A 16,514-nucleotide genomic window follows, 5' to 3' on the forward strand; every position below is an offset into this window, starting at 1 on the left:
GGCCTTCTTGATAAATGGGCAGAATCCCTAAGGTGGATCCGCCGGCTTCTTGCCCGTCTTCCTAGACAGCCTTATCTCTTTATTAAGGATTCTACAGATAAGTAGATTTAATCCTTGGTTAAGTCAGCCTTTGAGGCAGTTGGCGCCTCTCTGTCCCATATTTGCCTACACCTGGGTGTCAAAATTCATGTCTATCGGGGCAAGAATACTTAGGGGAGGGGATGGGAGGCCAGATCTGGCAGATCAGATTGCCCATTCCAGCAAATATCTCGTGACCGCTCCCTTTTGATTCGGCTGATTGTTCCATCACGACTACCAGCAACATCATTGCTATTTTCTGCATTCTCAGGCCTTACTGGCTTTGCCTTCCAAGACTCTAGATCTTTTGGATCCAAGCTGGATCAAACGTTTCGAATGCCACCGTCGGGAAAAGCACCTCGCTTTCCCGGTCCAAGCCTAATGTCCTTTTAATAGGAAAAGGTTGCTTCAATCTCGAGAGAGATGGCGACTTCCGGCTACAATATCGACCGTTCTTCTTCCCCAGGAAGAAGTTTCCCTTTGTATTTTCGCCCGCCAATAACATACGTCGCAGGCACCAGGAGTTCTTCAGGCAGTTTTACCTGCCAATCACAGGAGTGATCGTACCCGTACCCAGGAACGTACGGTTCTCGGGCTTCTATTCTATTGTTTCTTGGTCATGAAGGGAGGCGGACCGCTCCCTCCGTGTTTTTTTTTTAAGTCCTCGAGCGGTTTACTGTTCACATTCGGTCCTGTCTTTTCAGGACGATGTCACTAAGTTCGGTAATCACTTCCATGGACTCGGGAGAATTTTCCTCAAATTCCTGTTTGGGTTTAGCATCAGAGGTTCCTAAGTTGTGCGATACAGGAGGGTCCTTATGAGTTCAAGGCTCTTCCCTTCATCCTAGCCTCTGCTCCCAGACTATTCACATCATGGCAGTGGTCAGGGACATCCTTCTCTCCAAGGGGTTTTTTCATATTTCCCTGCTTGAACAATCTGATCAATGAGCCGTCCCGACGAGACTGCAACCAGAGTCTTCAGTTTATGGCTCCTTTTTCATTTGCGAGACATATGTGCGAGTCTCGCATGTTAAAACCAAGCTCTGGCGCCGGCACTCCGGAGCGGAGCGTGCAGCCGCATAGGAATACATGGAGCCGCACGCTCCGCTCTGGAGTGCCGGCGCCAGAGCTTGGTTTTAACATGCGAGACTCGCACGTATGTCTCGCATGTGAGAATGAGCCCTTACTCTACGTATCCGGGTCCATCTCAGCTAGATTATAAACAGAGAAAAGTTCTCCCTCACCTTTGCTCAGCACCTGGTGTTTCTAGGTATGGGTTCGACACAACCCAAGCCCGTATCTTCCTTCCAAAGGAGAAGGGTTTCATCCATCTGCTAGGGGTTCTGTACTCTAAAGCGATCAGCTCCTACGGTCCTGCATAAGAGTTCTAGGGGAAATGGACTGTCGCCTCGGAAACCGTTCCTTTTGCCCAGTTCCATGCCAGTCTCCTTCAGCTGGCTCTCTGGTCGTCTCCACGGACGATCCTGTGCTTCTTCCTCTCAGACTGAGGCAGTCCCTCACCTGGTGACTCCGTCGGCACCAGTCCTATCAAGGAAGTTCCTCCTTCCTCTCTAGTGGCAGGTTTTCACCAACAACGCCAGTCTCCTCATTTGAGGAGCCGCTTTTTCTTCGTCACACAGTTCAGGGCCACCGAAACGCCCAAGAGGCCTCTCTCCCCGTCAGTTTCCTGGAGATCAGGGCAATTTTCTCTGCTCTTTGTCACGGGCTTTCTCTCTTTCCGAGCCAGCCAGTCTACATACAGTCAGACAATGCCACGGCCGAGGCTTATATAAACCGTTAAGGCGGTACTCGCATCAAACTAGTTAAGACAGTGGTAACAAGGATTCTGCGAGGGACAGAACCTAATGTTTCCACCATATCATTCCAAGGGTTGAAAACAGGGCAGCGGATTTTCTGAGCCATCTGGGTCTCTCTTCGGGCAGGCAATGGCTCAGCCCCGCTGTCTTCATCCATATATGCTGAAGTGGGGCTCTTCAGACGTCGTCCTCATGGCGCCTTGGATAAACCACGAGGTTCCTTGGTTCGTAGCCAGATCTTGGGACCCGCTAGCCACCTGTTGAGATGCTCTAGTAATATCGTGGTCACAATTCCATCTGCCCTCTCTTTTTCCGTCTCTCCCCTCGTCCCGAGAGTTGTGATAAAGGAAGAAGGGATTCCTATATTCCTGTAAACTTTGGATTGGCCAAGAAAGGTCCGGTGAACATGTTCATAGACGCCCCTTGGAAACTTCCAGGCTGTCCAGATCCTCTCTCAAGCTTCCCTATTCCAACAGAGTTCATAGTCTCTGACTTAAACAGCATGGCCGTTGGGGCCATAGTCCTGGGAGAGGCTGGTTTTTCCCCATCTGGTCATTCAGACCATGATTGGGGCCGGGAAACCAGCATACTTGCGTATCTCCTACAAATACTGGAGTATGGCCAAGGGTTTGGTCCCTATGTCAGTTTTCCTTTCTTTCTTGGTTTTCTTCAAGGAGTTGCCCACCTGGCTCCTCCTTTTTGTCTTCCAATAGACCCATGGGATTTCAATCTTGTCTCTGGCGCGCCGCAGCGCGCCCCTGTTTAGCCCATTCAACACATCACATTTTTTCTCCTGTCTTGACAGTTTTCGTCTTTGTTAAATTATGTCCATCAGGAGAGTTTTCAAGTTGGCGGCATTGGCCTGCTTTTCCCCGCTCATGATTCTATATCAGGACAAGGTGGTTCTCAGGCCTGGTCCTTCCTTTCTTCCCGAGGTCGCCTTTTCCTTTCTCATTATCGAAGACATCTTCCTTCTGTGTCACTCCAGTCCATCCCCTGGAGAAGTCCCTCTACAAGCTGGATTCCGTCACAGCCGTCCAAGTCAATCTGATGCCCTGCGCATCATCTCTGAAGGTTGCCTTAATGGGCTTCTAGTTTCTCCATTGCCGTGAGGCATTCCGCATTCTGGACAAACAGCCTCTTCCGATGGTGTAAGCTCCTCCGGGGGTGAAGGCTCACTCCGCCCTGCGGCGGGGGCCTCCTAGGCTGTTCGTTACCAGGATTTGGCTTTCCAGACTGTAAGGCCGCAACCTGGTCATCTTTGCGCTCTTTTGCAAGTTTTTTTTTTTTTTACAGGGTATGTACCATGCCTCGTCTGATGCAGGCCTGGGAAGGAAGGTGCTGCAAGCGGCGTTTTTTTGCACCGACCTGAGCCCATTTATTCCTTGAATCTTCCGGTTTCCCACCCTAGGGACTGCTTAAGGACGTCCCATGGTTACCTGTGTCCCCCAATGAAGCGATAAAAGAGGGATTTTTGGTACTCACCGTAAAATCTTTCTTGGAGCCTTCATTGGGGGACACAGCACCCTCCCTAACTGTTTGTACCATTACTGTGCCTTTGTTGTTGGATTGGTATATATGTTGAGTTTTGGTTGCTTCTCCTACTACTTTAACACTAATTGAGGTACTTTGTGCCTGTCGGTGGGTTTATACTGCGGAGGAGCTATTTTCCTTTTTTTGCATAGTGTCAGCCTCCTAGGGACAGCAGCATACATCCAACATGGTTACCTGTGTCCCCCAATGAAGGCTCCAAGAAAGAGATTTTACGGTGAGTACCAAAAATCCCTCTTTTCTTTTTTCCAGACATTAATCAGAGGCGTGTGTGTAAATTAAGGCCACAATGAAATTAACTTTAGAATATTGCTTTTTTTCCAGGATATACAAACTTCATGATCATTTAACTCCAGAAAAAGTGATCCCACTTTCAAATACAGATGAGGAGACAGCAATCCCTCAGAATAGGTATGTATGTACCATTGTCACCTTGTATAATATCAGTATATTAGTGTTATCTGGTTAACCTGGCTGTTTTAACGATTGGTTATAGGCGCTCATACAGGGCATCACTTGGTGAGATCGCTGTTGCGTTTGATTTTGGCCCGTTGGTTACCGTGTCAAGGGGTGTTGGTCTGCACAGTAAGGAAAATACTGCATATCCCCTCTACATACTATATGAGAATGGAGAGACGTTCCTCATGTACATTCAGTTACAGGGCAGGTGAGATGCATTGCTCTGTTTTTATCCACACTATACTAGTGGCACATCGTAAGTACAGCGTTAGTATGGCTGTTAGAGGCTAAGTCCCCTACAACACTGTATAACAGATTTGAAATGCATTTTGGGGGTGATGGACTCCCTTTAAGATCTTGGCTGAACCAGGCCTAAATATTTTTATATATGGAGAGTTGTCAGCTTGGCTGATTCTTACAGCCTGTTTTTGTTCTTGCAGTAACAGCAATGTTGGCAGGCTGCTTGGCCCCATGCTTATGCACCCTGCTGCAGAGGATAACTACGGATTTGATGCTTGCTCGGTGCTTTGCTTGTCCTGTGTCCCAAACATCCTTGTGATTGCAACTGAATCTGGACTCTTATATCACTGTGTGGTGTTGGAAGGTGAAGAGGATGATGAGCAGACTGTAAGTAATCCATCACCTGTTCATGATGGTCTGTGTTGTGGTACTGTAGTTTTAAAGGAAATCTGTAAACCACTGGGCCATATATGACCTATTAATATGGGCGTACAGGTAATAGAAAGGTTAAACTAGTCCTACTTGTATGGCTCATATTAACAGCCTTGTTGTTGAGAAATGTTATATTCTTTCTGTATGTTAATGATTTCTTCCAGGCTCCAGGGTGTGTTGGGCCTGGAAGAAATCCCTGTCTTCATAATACTACTCCCCTCCCATGCACGTCAGTTATGAACCCAAAATCTTGTGCCTGCGCCCCCTCAAAAGTCCATACCTCTTCCTCTTCTATGGGCTGTGCATTCAGGGATCTTCTGCGCAGGCTCCGGCGAGTCACTGTGACCTCCAGCATGCACGCCGAAAAGGTGCTCTCCTCACTTCCTCCCTGCACAGTCATCGCTAGGAACCATGTGTGGATAGCGATGACTATGTAGGGAGGAAGTGGGGAGAGCACCTTATAGGCGCACACTCCAGAGGTCACTGGAGCGGAAGTCACCGACACCTGCACAGAAGATCCCTGAATGTAGCACCCACGTAAGGGAGAAAGAATGGACCCGTGGAAGTGTCAGGTTTTTACCTGCTCGCCGTGAGCAATGATATCATGTTGAATAATGGACTTTCAATTCATAAGATGTGGGTGAGTGCTGCATTTCTATTCCTACTTCGTGAATTTATGCTATACTTTGAGCTGAGCACCACCCATATATATCCTATAAGAAGTTGTATATGGAAGGCCATCCATACAAATATTTGCAGATCAAAAAGTTGGTGCCTCTTTACTCTTCTACGCACTTTAATGAAATGGTCATGTCGAGGCACCCGACCCACAAGTGACCCCTCAAGGAATGTATCCAGATGTGTGGTGAGCAGGGCTGTGGATGGTACAAAATGGACCGACTCTGACTCCTAAAATGTATAATAAATTGTCCTGTAGTACAATGCAGGATGTGCTGTAAATGTTTTCTTAATAATTTGGGAAAATTATGAAATGACCTATAAATGTCTGTTCTGTTCCTGATCTAAGGATCTCTGCTTTTAGGTGAGATGAATCTGTGCTGCACTTTATGTACATGCTCAGTAGTGAGGCAGTGCTGTGGGGTCGGTTAGAGAAATTAATGAGTTGGAGTCTGTGGTTTGGCTTACAGACTCCACACAGCCCTTTGGAGTGGTTATTTTTCCCACAAAAATGTTTTAGCCCCAGGTTTTTTTTTTTTGTTTGTTTTTTTTCACTTTCACAATGATAGCAGCAGAAAATTTACCCCGAAATTTGTTGTTCCATTTCTCCTGAGTACACAGATACATCATATGTGGTCACAAGCTAATTTTGAGGCACAGTGCAAAGCTCAGAAGGGAAGAAGCGCCATATTGAAGTTCAGGTTTTGCTGGAATGGTTTGAGGGTGCCACATCACATTGGTAGAGTAACTAATATGACAGTTTTATAGGTCGGGTCGTTCCGGATGACGCCTAATATGTACTTATTTTTTTAGTTATTTTGTGTAGTCATGAAAAATTTTATGTATGCATGTTTGATGTTTTTTTGAGTACAAAATATTTACTGTATTTTTTGGATTATAAGACGCTCCGGATTATAAGTCGCACCCCAAATTTTGAAGACAATAATAGGATTTTTTTTGTTTTAATAAAATGGTGGTGCTTCTTATAATCCATGCGTCTTATTACTTACCGGGGGTGGTGGCTGCGGTGAAGCGGGGTTCCAGGGTCACTGCTGGAGGAGGCAGGAGTGGGGTGATGCTGCAGGCTGGGATGAGGGGGGTGTCCGGTGCTGCGGGGGGTGTCCGGCACTGCTGCGGTCGCTCTGCCGAGATCTCCATCTGCTCATGCACTGGCCCCCGGCGGCCATTTTCCCGGAGTCCACCGCACAGGAAACCATGGAATTGCGGGAGGCTCTGGCCTTTCACAAAATGTCGGCAGGACACCTCCGCAGCACCGCCGGGCACCCCCTCATCCCAGCCTCTGGCCTGCAGCAACGGTACGGTATATCTGCATTATAAGACGCTTCCCCCAACACCCCCCCCCACACACACACACACACACACACACACACACACACACACACACACACACACACACACACACACACACACACACACACACACACCATTTTTTGGGGAAAAAAGTGCATCTTATAATCTGAAAAATATGGTATATACGGTACTTTTGCACAACTTTTTTTTTTTCTTGGACCCTCTGTGGGATTGTAACTTTCAGCAGTTTGATACCTGGTAACTTACAAAGCCCGATAGACCATGCGCTGCTGGGCTTGTCGTAGCTTCGTTGTGTTACCATGGCAAGGATCAGGCCCTTGTGATGACGCCGCGGGGGGCACCGCTCCTGGCAGTGGGAGCCGAGTGTCGGCTGTAATGATTGCTGAACACCTGGTTGCGATCTTGCACACTCACAGCTCCTATGCGCACGCGATCGCCATGGCGTATATATACTTCTTTGATCGGGAAGTCACCTTCAGTGACATACTTAATATGTCGTGAACGGTTTATAGAAAGGAATACCCACTGCTCTCTCATCAAAGTCATTATATTCAAGATACTTTGTTGATTGGTACACTGTAAAGACGTATGAGCCAGTTGAAGACAGGTTAGCGACAAAATAAGGAAGACCCTTTGACCCGTCCCGGGTCTTTATCACAAGGTCGCAATATATCTGAATCACTGAAATACAGCATATAAGGCATGACCTTGTTATATAGGGATAACTTGAGAGTCCATCCGTCTGGGGAATAGTAGAGGGTAGCGCAGGCACATCTTGTGCCATTGCAGTATGCGAGCGGTTTAAACATCTGTTCTAAAACGTCACTGCATAGTAGCAGAGCAGCATGCAATTGTCTGGCTGTGGGAGCTGAGTCCCCATTGTGAAGACAATATCGTTTTATTACGGTCTCTGCCTTCTCAATCACTATCTACACCGTGCAAAAGTGCCGTGTGCACAGTAATAGAAAGCACTGACAGTGCTTCCTCTTTTATCACATGACCACTTTGTATATCTAGGAGACCTATACAGCCGGGAGGTATTTGCCACAGTTACAAGGGAAATAAGAGGAAACTACAAGTATTTAATTGCCCCAAAAGACTTTGTATGACCGTATGGTGGCACAATGTGTAAAATATATGAAAAAACCTGGTGAAAAATACATTTGTGACCTTGTCAAAATTGCTGTTACTATCTCCACCCCATAAAAAAGTGTCTGATAATAAATCTTTTTTTACAGAATGGGGAACACATTTTTAAATGCATTTTGGCACTTCTTTTTGGCCATAAAAAAATAGGAAAATTGGACACTTATTTCCTTTCTCCACGAATATCGCCTAATCATGGCAAAAAAGAGGGACATAAAAAGGAAACCTCATGTATCTCTACCCCTCCTCCCCCTCCAACAAAATGCAAATTAACTTAAATAACCAAACTAGAAAAAAATGTTAGTTCTTTAATCCCCATGTACGAAAAAAAAACCAAAATGTGCCTGGTCAGGAATGGTGCAAATGGTCCCGGCTTGAACTAGTTAAGTAGATAAAACAAGGTACGTGTTTTCCGTATAACTTTGCTGTATAGCTTTCCTGTGGCGTCACTAGCTTCTGTTTCATTTATCTAGTCTGGCAAGTCTTGGAACTACAGCTCTGACCTGATCCCGTCCCTCTATGTCTTTGAGTGTGTTGAGCTTGAACTAGCACTGAAACTGGCAACAGAGGAAGAGGAAGAATCCATCAACAATGATTTCTCATGTCCAATTAAGCTACACAGAGGTAATTTACTACAAAGTGGTCTTGAATTGTGTTGACAAAGAATGTCAGAAGTTTCATTCAGTGAAGTCCAGATTCTAAGACCTGGTCAATCACTAAAACAAAAAGGTACTGCGCTTGGCTGAACACTTTAGCCTTTGTTTTTGAAATTGAAGGGAGTCTCCACATCTACCACCGCACCTCTCGCCCACTGATCAAAACCGACGAGATGTAAAAAATTTTTAAAAATAACTACCTCTCATAATAAAGTGTGTCGTGGGTGTCTGTTGTTTGCTACCCCAGCATGTACAGTTAGAATGGTTTTCTTGCTGGCATGACTATTACAAACTGAAGATTAGTGGTAGTATGGTAGTATTCGTATTAGGTTTGGCTTACCGACTCCACAGCCCTGGAGCAAATACTGACCACTTTTGACCTGGTGACAGGTCCTCTTTAAGGGAGTATTTGCATCAATCAGCGCATTTAAAAAAAAAAAAAAAAAAAGGCCACTGAATTTACCTTAGTTTCACAAGACTGGCATATTGTATTAAAATGACAACACTTACTCATATCCTCATAAATAATAGATGTACAGGGTAAAATAGGAGGAAATGTGTTTGTATTCACTGGTAGCCCCCCAAATTGAATAAAAGAAACTTAAAGGGGTATTCCTATCTGAATATGTAGTAGATGTAAATATTAACAAATCCCTTCAATTAAAATTTATAGTTCTTCTGATTTACTGTCGCTTACCCCATGTGCAGGCACTGCAAGAGCTTAGATATCCATGGTTACGAACATTAGCAACTAACGAACTCACTATGCGAATAGGTATCCATGGTTACTACCAATTTACTGCAATGCCCTGCTCATGGATTAAACGGCATGGCCAATCTGAAGAACTATACTACATTTTTATTTGGAGGTATTTGCTAATATTATTATTATTACACCTACTACATATTGGGATAGGATCTTAAAGATGGGAATATCCCTTTAACTTTCTAAAGTGTGACATTTCCCATGTAAAATCAAGGCCTCATTCGCATACAAGAAAATAAGTTTGAGCCAAAATGCTGAAACAAAAATGTTTCTAGTCATGAAGTCCAGAAATGGGCATTAAGGGGTTAAAGGTGTTGAGAAGAATGTGTATTTATAATGCTAATCTTTTTCTAATGTTCTTAGACCCTGATTCATCATTACCAAACTCCAGTTCCCCCTTCCCCTAATGTATTTTGACATAATTTTCCCTTGCTCCGTTTTATGAAGTGTCTTTTTGTGCCAAAAAAGTCGCAAAAATTGTTCAAAACAGGAAAAAAACACCATTTTTGACTTCATGCTCCTTTTTTTAAGCATTTAAGCAAGGAAGGAAAGTGACCTAAAAAAAAAAAAACCAAAAACCCGCAAATGATAAACCGCGGCCTAAGTTACATTGTTTGTGCCACTAATGCTCTCTGTTTTTAATTCTAGACCCAGTTTGTTTGTCAAGATATCATTGCACTCACGTGGCTGGCATTCACAGCGTCGGCCTGGCTTGGCTCAGTAAACTGGAGAAGTTTCTCAGTGCAGGTGTATATAGGTTTTTTTTTTTTTTTTTTTTTCTTTCATAGAATTGATATTCATTGCTTAAGTGGTTGGTATTTTTTTACACTCTTTCTAAATGTATTTGCAGGGGAAGAGGATAAAGATAGTTTACAAGAATTGGCTGCAGAACAGAAGTGCTTTGTGGAGCATATTCTATGTACTAAGCCACTGCCATGCAAGTACGTAATTATGCAGCACTGTGTCTGCTGCTCAACCGTGTGCATTTTGCGTATGAAGGTTTTATTACAACCTAAAGGTCAATACAAGATTTATAGGACTACTGCTACCTAATGTGGCATGTAACGTTAATTCTCCTGCTCTTCCAGCTTCTCTAGGCTCCATTTGTGTTGTCACCTGCTAACGTCGTACGATATAACTTCTAACAGTATGGTGATCATGTGTTTGTCTATGTACCTGTTAGTTCTTCATGGTACTGTACCTATTATTCAGTATTACGAGCCAGGGAAGAGGGTACATGCAGGGGATACAGAACAGCATATGTTTTGGATTACGCCTTTTGTCTTGTTTTTTTATTTTATAATTTTGTTTAATTGAAGATTGTAAAATATAATAAGGTTACATCATAGAACAAACAATATTTCCTATTGCTCATAGTGTCTGGCAAATCTAATTCTGCCCTTAACATACCATGGGTATAATATCTTAACCAAAAGCACCATATGTCAGACTCTTTATCACAAGAGAATACTCCTCATCGCCAGGGTACTTAGGGGAATCAAACCAAGGCTTCCATACATTATCACAGTTTTAGGACAGTGTCTATTTTTCTATACCACCCTCTCATACGAAGCTGCAGTATTTACCATATTGACCCAGTATGAAATCTGTGGGGTCTTGTAGTCATCCATCTCATGACTATAGCCTTGCAAGCTAAAAGTTAAGTTTTCCTGAGAAGAGTGCGAGGTTAGTGAGGCCGGGTCTCCTCCTCTGGGATTCCTAATGTACGCACCTTAGGGCAGGGGGTGTATGATCACGATGAGCTCAGGTGTATAAAATCTGCGTCCTTTTCCTCACACCTGAATGAAAAAGAGACATAACCAACTGGGGAACACCGAAGACAATAATATCACATATCATTAAATTATTAGAAAAATGATTTATTTAATAGAGTCCAAAACACACACAGAACCAGTAAAAACATTTAAAAACAATGAAATGACAAACCCCATAAAGAGGTAGACCCCCTCCACCGTGGACCCACACATACAGAGCCAGTAGTAATATCAAACAATAAATAAATAGCGTAAGCAATCAATGCTAGAGAGCAGACCTTATAATATGAGCCTTAATCAGCCAAATTTATGGGCATGCAGTACATATAGGCCAGTCACTAATAGTCTTTGCAGGACAATAAGTAAATCTATATCTCGGCAACAGGGCTAAATGTAAACCCACACAGAGTCTCTTGGTAATACAAAAGACACAAACAATGCCAAATATAGTTAAATAAACTGGTGTTATGAAACAAAGACCAAACCTAGTGCAATACTGGATAGTGGGAAGACCAGCCGGATTTCCCTCCCTGTTGTATCCATGCAATTACATACCCAAAAAGTAAAATCTAAAGCTCAAAAAAATTACTTGAAGCTCAGAAAAATTACCATCCCCATGGAGAAGGTACCTATCGAGGGAAAAACACCAATAAAGCCTGTGTCACAGCAATGTATGTGAACCGATGGAAGGGACCATGGGGGGTCAAAGACCCGACGCGTGTCGCCACGGCGGTGGCTTCATCAGGGGTGAAGGTGATAGTGAAGGACTCTAAAGCACTTTATATACATGCTACCAAAGTGGCATAAATGCAAACAGCTGAGGATGCATGTGGAGTACATATCATTAAGAGACGCCATACCTGGGAAGTGTGTATAGGTAAAACACCAGGTATACCAAGATGGACGGCTCGGGTAACAGTGCGCATGCGCGAGCGGTAACGACCCGGAAGTGAAGAAAGTACAACCCGGTAATATGCAACGAAGGTTTAGAATATACAACGCATGTGCAGAAGTATGCTGGCGGCCACTGATAAATAAGGACCGTACAACCCTCAGACACAATGGGCTTTTTATAATGCGCACGGGCATAGGCGGCAATAAAGGTAATGAGCAAATAAAGGCAGACTTCATTACGCTTGTGCAGGAGGATGATAATATCCCCTACAGCAAAAAGAGCTGCACTTAATGCAAATGCCAAAGAACAGATAAAGTGCGTTCACACACTGACAATCTGTAAGTATTACACATGTTATAATACACACACCTACGACGCACGAATGAAATAAATATACAACGCATGAGCAAAAGTATGCTGGCGGCCGCTGTTATGAACTGGTGGCCTAGGAGCAGCATGAGACGTACTCTGGAGAAGGTGGTACCTGTACTGACCGCAGACCCTGAACTTAACACCGCAACTAGAAGTAGCCGTGGAATGTACCTGTCACTCCCTAGACATCTCGACACAGCCGGAGGACTAATTACCCCTAGAGATAGAAAGGGGAGAACTATCTTGCCTCAGAGAAAATCCCCCCAAAAAGGATAGACAGCCCCCCACAAATATTGACTGGGAGAAGAGAGGGAAATAACATACGCAGACTGAAATCAGGATTTAGCAAAGGAGGCCAATTCTAGCTAAATAGAAAGAATAGGACAGAGTACTATGCGGTCAGTATTAAAACACTAGAAAATATCCACCACAAAAAATACAAAACTCCACAACTAACTAAAGGCATGGAGGGTATATCTGCATCTCCAGAGATAACAGCTTGGCTAAACAAATCCTTATACAGACCAAGCTGGACAAGACAAAACATGGAAGGTAACTAGAACGATCAGGCCCACAGCATGTGGACTGCAGAAAACAAAGCCAGCACTTATCTTTGTTGAAATGATCAGCAAGCAAGAGAGACCAGGCAGGGAAGTGAATCCTCCAGGAAACAATGGACAACTGGCACTAACCAAAGGGTCAAGCAAGACTAAATAGCCCAGTCAGAATTGCCATAAGTGGACACACCTAATGACAGCTGTGATCCAAAGACAGCAGCACTACCACTTATAACCACCGGAGGAAGCCCAAGAGCAGAATTCACAACAGGCCGCTGATAAATAAGGACCAACAGACACAGTAGACTTATTATATTGCGCACGCGCATAGGCGACAATAAAGATAATGAGCAAATAGAGGCAGACTTCATTGCGCTTGCGCAGGAGGATGAAAATATCCCCTACAGCAAAAAGCTGTGCTTGATGCAAATGCCAAAAAACAGATAAAGTGCGTTCACACACTGGCGGTCTGTAAGTATTACACATGTTATAATACACACCTATGGCGCACAAATGAAAGGCATAAAAAACTCACATGTAGTGTACATGCGCAGAAGCGACATGACAGATATTGAGCCCATGAAGAATGAAACTGCTTAACAGTTACGCAGAAAAATGATTGAAATTAATACATGAAGGTATGATAGAAATTACTAGTGAATGGAAGCCACAAATATCAAGGGCACAAACACTTTGGGGTGCAAAGGGTGACATCAAAGGTAGTAGGCAAGAAGAGACAACTTCATCGCACTAACATAAGAACATGATAGCAGCCCCCGAGCCATGAGACCTGCACTTAATACAAATACAACGAACAAAAGAAGTGTATTTTCCATACTATCAGTCCGTAAGTAAGGAAACACATTACCCCACATATGTACATCTGTGCAGGGGGAAAATGATAGCCACCAAGGCATTTAGACGCGCACACATGCCAAGGGCTAGGATTTTGTGTAGTGCATAAACAATATCGCATCCTGGAGATAATAAACGTGTTCAAACGGACACTAGGACATACTTCCCCCCCCCCCCAAAACTTATCTCATGAGTACCACCAAAAGGCCCAGAGATCGACGACAGGGAAAAAGTACCAAGTATTCCAATGTTGGATGAAAATATTACATGAGTAATTATTTATATATATATATATATATATATTTATATAAATAACAACCGGACATAGCAAAGGTCATGGAAACAGGTTACACCACACCACATGTCCCTTGAAGTAACCAATGAGAAGAGTCCCAAAATGATTGATAAAGGGACCCATTGAAAGGAATAGAGAAATCCGGCTGATCATGTCTAAAGAATACTTCGGTAACAAAAGCAAAATAACAGCAAAATAACAACAAATGCTCGGGACCATGAGCAGTATGAAGAAAAAAAAACAAAAAAACACAAAAGATTATAATTGTTTATAATGCCCGGTAAAAAGAAAATCCTCGTTGAGACCTTTTACGTGAAAGATTTTGTAGGTTAAAGATCCACTTAGTTTCACAACGGAGGACACAATTATGTATATCACCTCCCCTAATGTTCATTTTAACAGATTCTAGTCCCATGACCCTAAAACTGTAATGTCTGCCATGGTGCTTTGTCCAAAAAATGCAGGGCAACGGATGTTAAAGTCTTATTTTTTTCACGATCTCTCCGAGCTGTCGAGATGATCAAGAGGTGTTGTATCCTTCTCCTTATTTCCTGTGTCGTCTGACCAACATAGACCATTGGACAATCACAAAAGATGGCGTAGACCAGGGTGGATAAAAATCAATGTTTTTTTAAAAAAATCAAAAAAATCGGATTTTTTTGATTTAAATCGGATTTTTTTGATTTAAATCGGATTTTTTTCAATAAACTGCTTTTTGAGGAAAATATTTTACCATCCAAAGGTTCTTCCATCATGAGATAAAGCTGAGTTGTTTAACTCAGTAGAATAAAGGCTGTATATGTGTAACATTCACAATGCCATGCTCTTCGAGAGGTTTCTGTAGGATGCTGACTATCCAACAAGTTTGGGCATGTCAACTGAATGGAAAAAGAAACTAAACCAAAAGTGAAACCAAGCTAGAAGTGTGGAATTAAAGGGGCAGTATGAACAAAATGTGGAGGCTATTAATAGTTTATACAATTAAGACATGCTGCTTTTAAACACCTACCTATTGCCATATAGTAAAACAAAAAAGATTTTTACTTACTTTGGGGTCCCCCCTCACCCTGGCGTTAGATCGTTGCCCCTAGTTTCGTCCGTGTAACTATGGGCGCACATGCGCACTGCTCTCACTTCTCATTTTAATCGTGATTTATATTAAAAAAAACCTTTTGATTTAAATCAGTGATTTAAATCATGATTAAAATCATGATTTAAATCGATCCGATTTAAATAGAAAAAAATCTTTTGATTTAAATCGTGATTTAAATCATGATTTAAATCGGCGTGATTTAAATCAATCCACCCTGGCGTAGACCACATTTCGCGATCTGCAGTTAAACAATTCCTTCGGTCGGATCTGAAATGAGAGAGTTGAGATAGAGTATCCATCTTGAGCAATCATGTACTGACAAACCTTACAATTTCCACACGGATACGATCCAAAGATACTGTTGCCACGGTTTAGTCTTGCTGTTGGACGTTGGTAGTGGCTATGGCATAGGTTATCTCTCAAATTTTTAGCCCTTCTGGCAACCAGACAGGGAGAATGGGAAACAAACGGGATAGTTCTCTTGTCACTCATAAGAATACCCCAATTTTGATCCAAAATTTCCCTACTATCTGACCACTGATTGTTAAAGGTGGTAATCAGTGGAAGAGGACTGGGGCCACCACGTACCTTCTTCGTGAAGAGATCTTTTCTTTCCTGTCGACATGCATTCTGGAAGGCCAATGAAATGGTCCTCCGGGGGTAACCCCTTTTTTTAAACCGATCAGAGAGGTCCTTGGACTGTCGCAAAAATTCAATGTCCTTACTGCAATTTCTTCTAAGCCGAAGGAATTGACCTTTCGGTATGCCATTTTTGAGATGGTGGGGGTGGAAACTGGTGAAATGGAGGAGACTATTTGTCGCAGTGCCTTTGCGAAACAAGGTACAGATAATGCCTGCCTGTTCAATGGACAGTCTGATATCCAGGAACTCGATCGAAGAATCTGAAATTGTAGAAGTCAATTTAATGTTAAGTAGGTTACAGTTGAGATCTTCAATAAACTGATTGCAGTTTTCCAAAGAACCAGTCCAAAGTAAAAAGACATCATCGATGTACCGTTGCCAGATCAAAACATTCGAGTTGAAGGCTTGATGTTTAGACAGTCTCCTCCCACCACCCAAGAAAAAGGTTGGCATACGAGGGCGCACATCGCGCCCCCATAGCCGTTCTGGAGATCTGTCGGTAAAAATTTCTGTCGAACACAAAGTAGTTTTTGTCCAGTATAAAATACAACAGCTTCAAAATGAAGCTATCGAATAACTGAGACTGGTCCGATAAATTGTCAAAGAAATATTTGACCGCCCGCATACCTGCTTGATGGGAAATACTTGTTGTTACAGAACCCCCCAGCACCCAGAATATGTTGTGCAGTCATATGTATGTATAATAGGTTCCATGTGAAATGCATCAGTCCACAGGCTGCGCCCCTGGGCAGAGGGGACAAGATACTCTCCTTCTTACCTCCCCCACCTTTGTAATTCCCACAGTAAATATCAGCAGGCTCCGGCCACCTGCGGCAATTGTAATGTATGTCTGGCCTGCCACTTTTGAATTGGCC

General features: G+C 43.3%; 1 protein-coding gene across 1 annotated transcript in view; it reads left to right on the forward strand.

The window, feature by feature from the left end:
- The window catches only part of NUP88 (nucleoporin 88), a 101,472-nt gene that overhangs the window by 37,693 nt on the left and 47,265 nt on the right, over positions 1-16,514 (forward strand). Inside the window, exons 4-9 of the mRNA XM_077296505.1 lie at positions 3,771-3,857; positions 3,943-4,113; positions 4,346-4,532; positions 8,207-8,357; positions 9,804-9,902; positions 10,006-10,096. Coding sequence (XP_077152620.1) covers positions 3,771-3,857; positions 3,943-4,113; positions 4,346-4,532; positions 8,207-8,357; positions 9,804-9,902; positions 10,006-10,096 — 786 coding nt within the window. The remainder of the gene's footprint in view (positions 1-3,770; positions 3,858-3,942; positions 4,114-4,345; positions 4,533-8,206; positions 8,358-9,803; positions 9,903-10,005; positions 10,097-16,514) is intronic.

Source organism: Ranitomeya variabilis, chromosome 3 (assembly GCF_051348905.1).
Source record: "Ranitomeya variabilis isolate aRanVar5 chromosome 3, aRanVar5.hap1, whole genome shotgun sequence".
In the NCBI taxonomy this organism is placed as follows: domain Eukaryota; kingdom Metazoa; phylum Chordata; class Amphibia; order Anura; family Dendrobatidae; genus Ranitomeya; species Ranitomeya variabilis.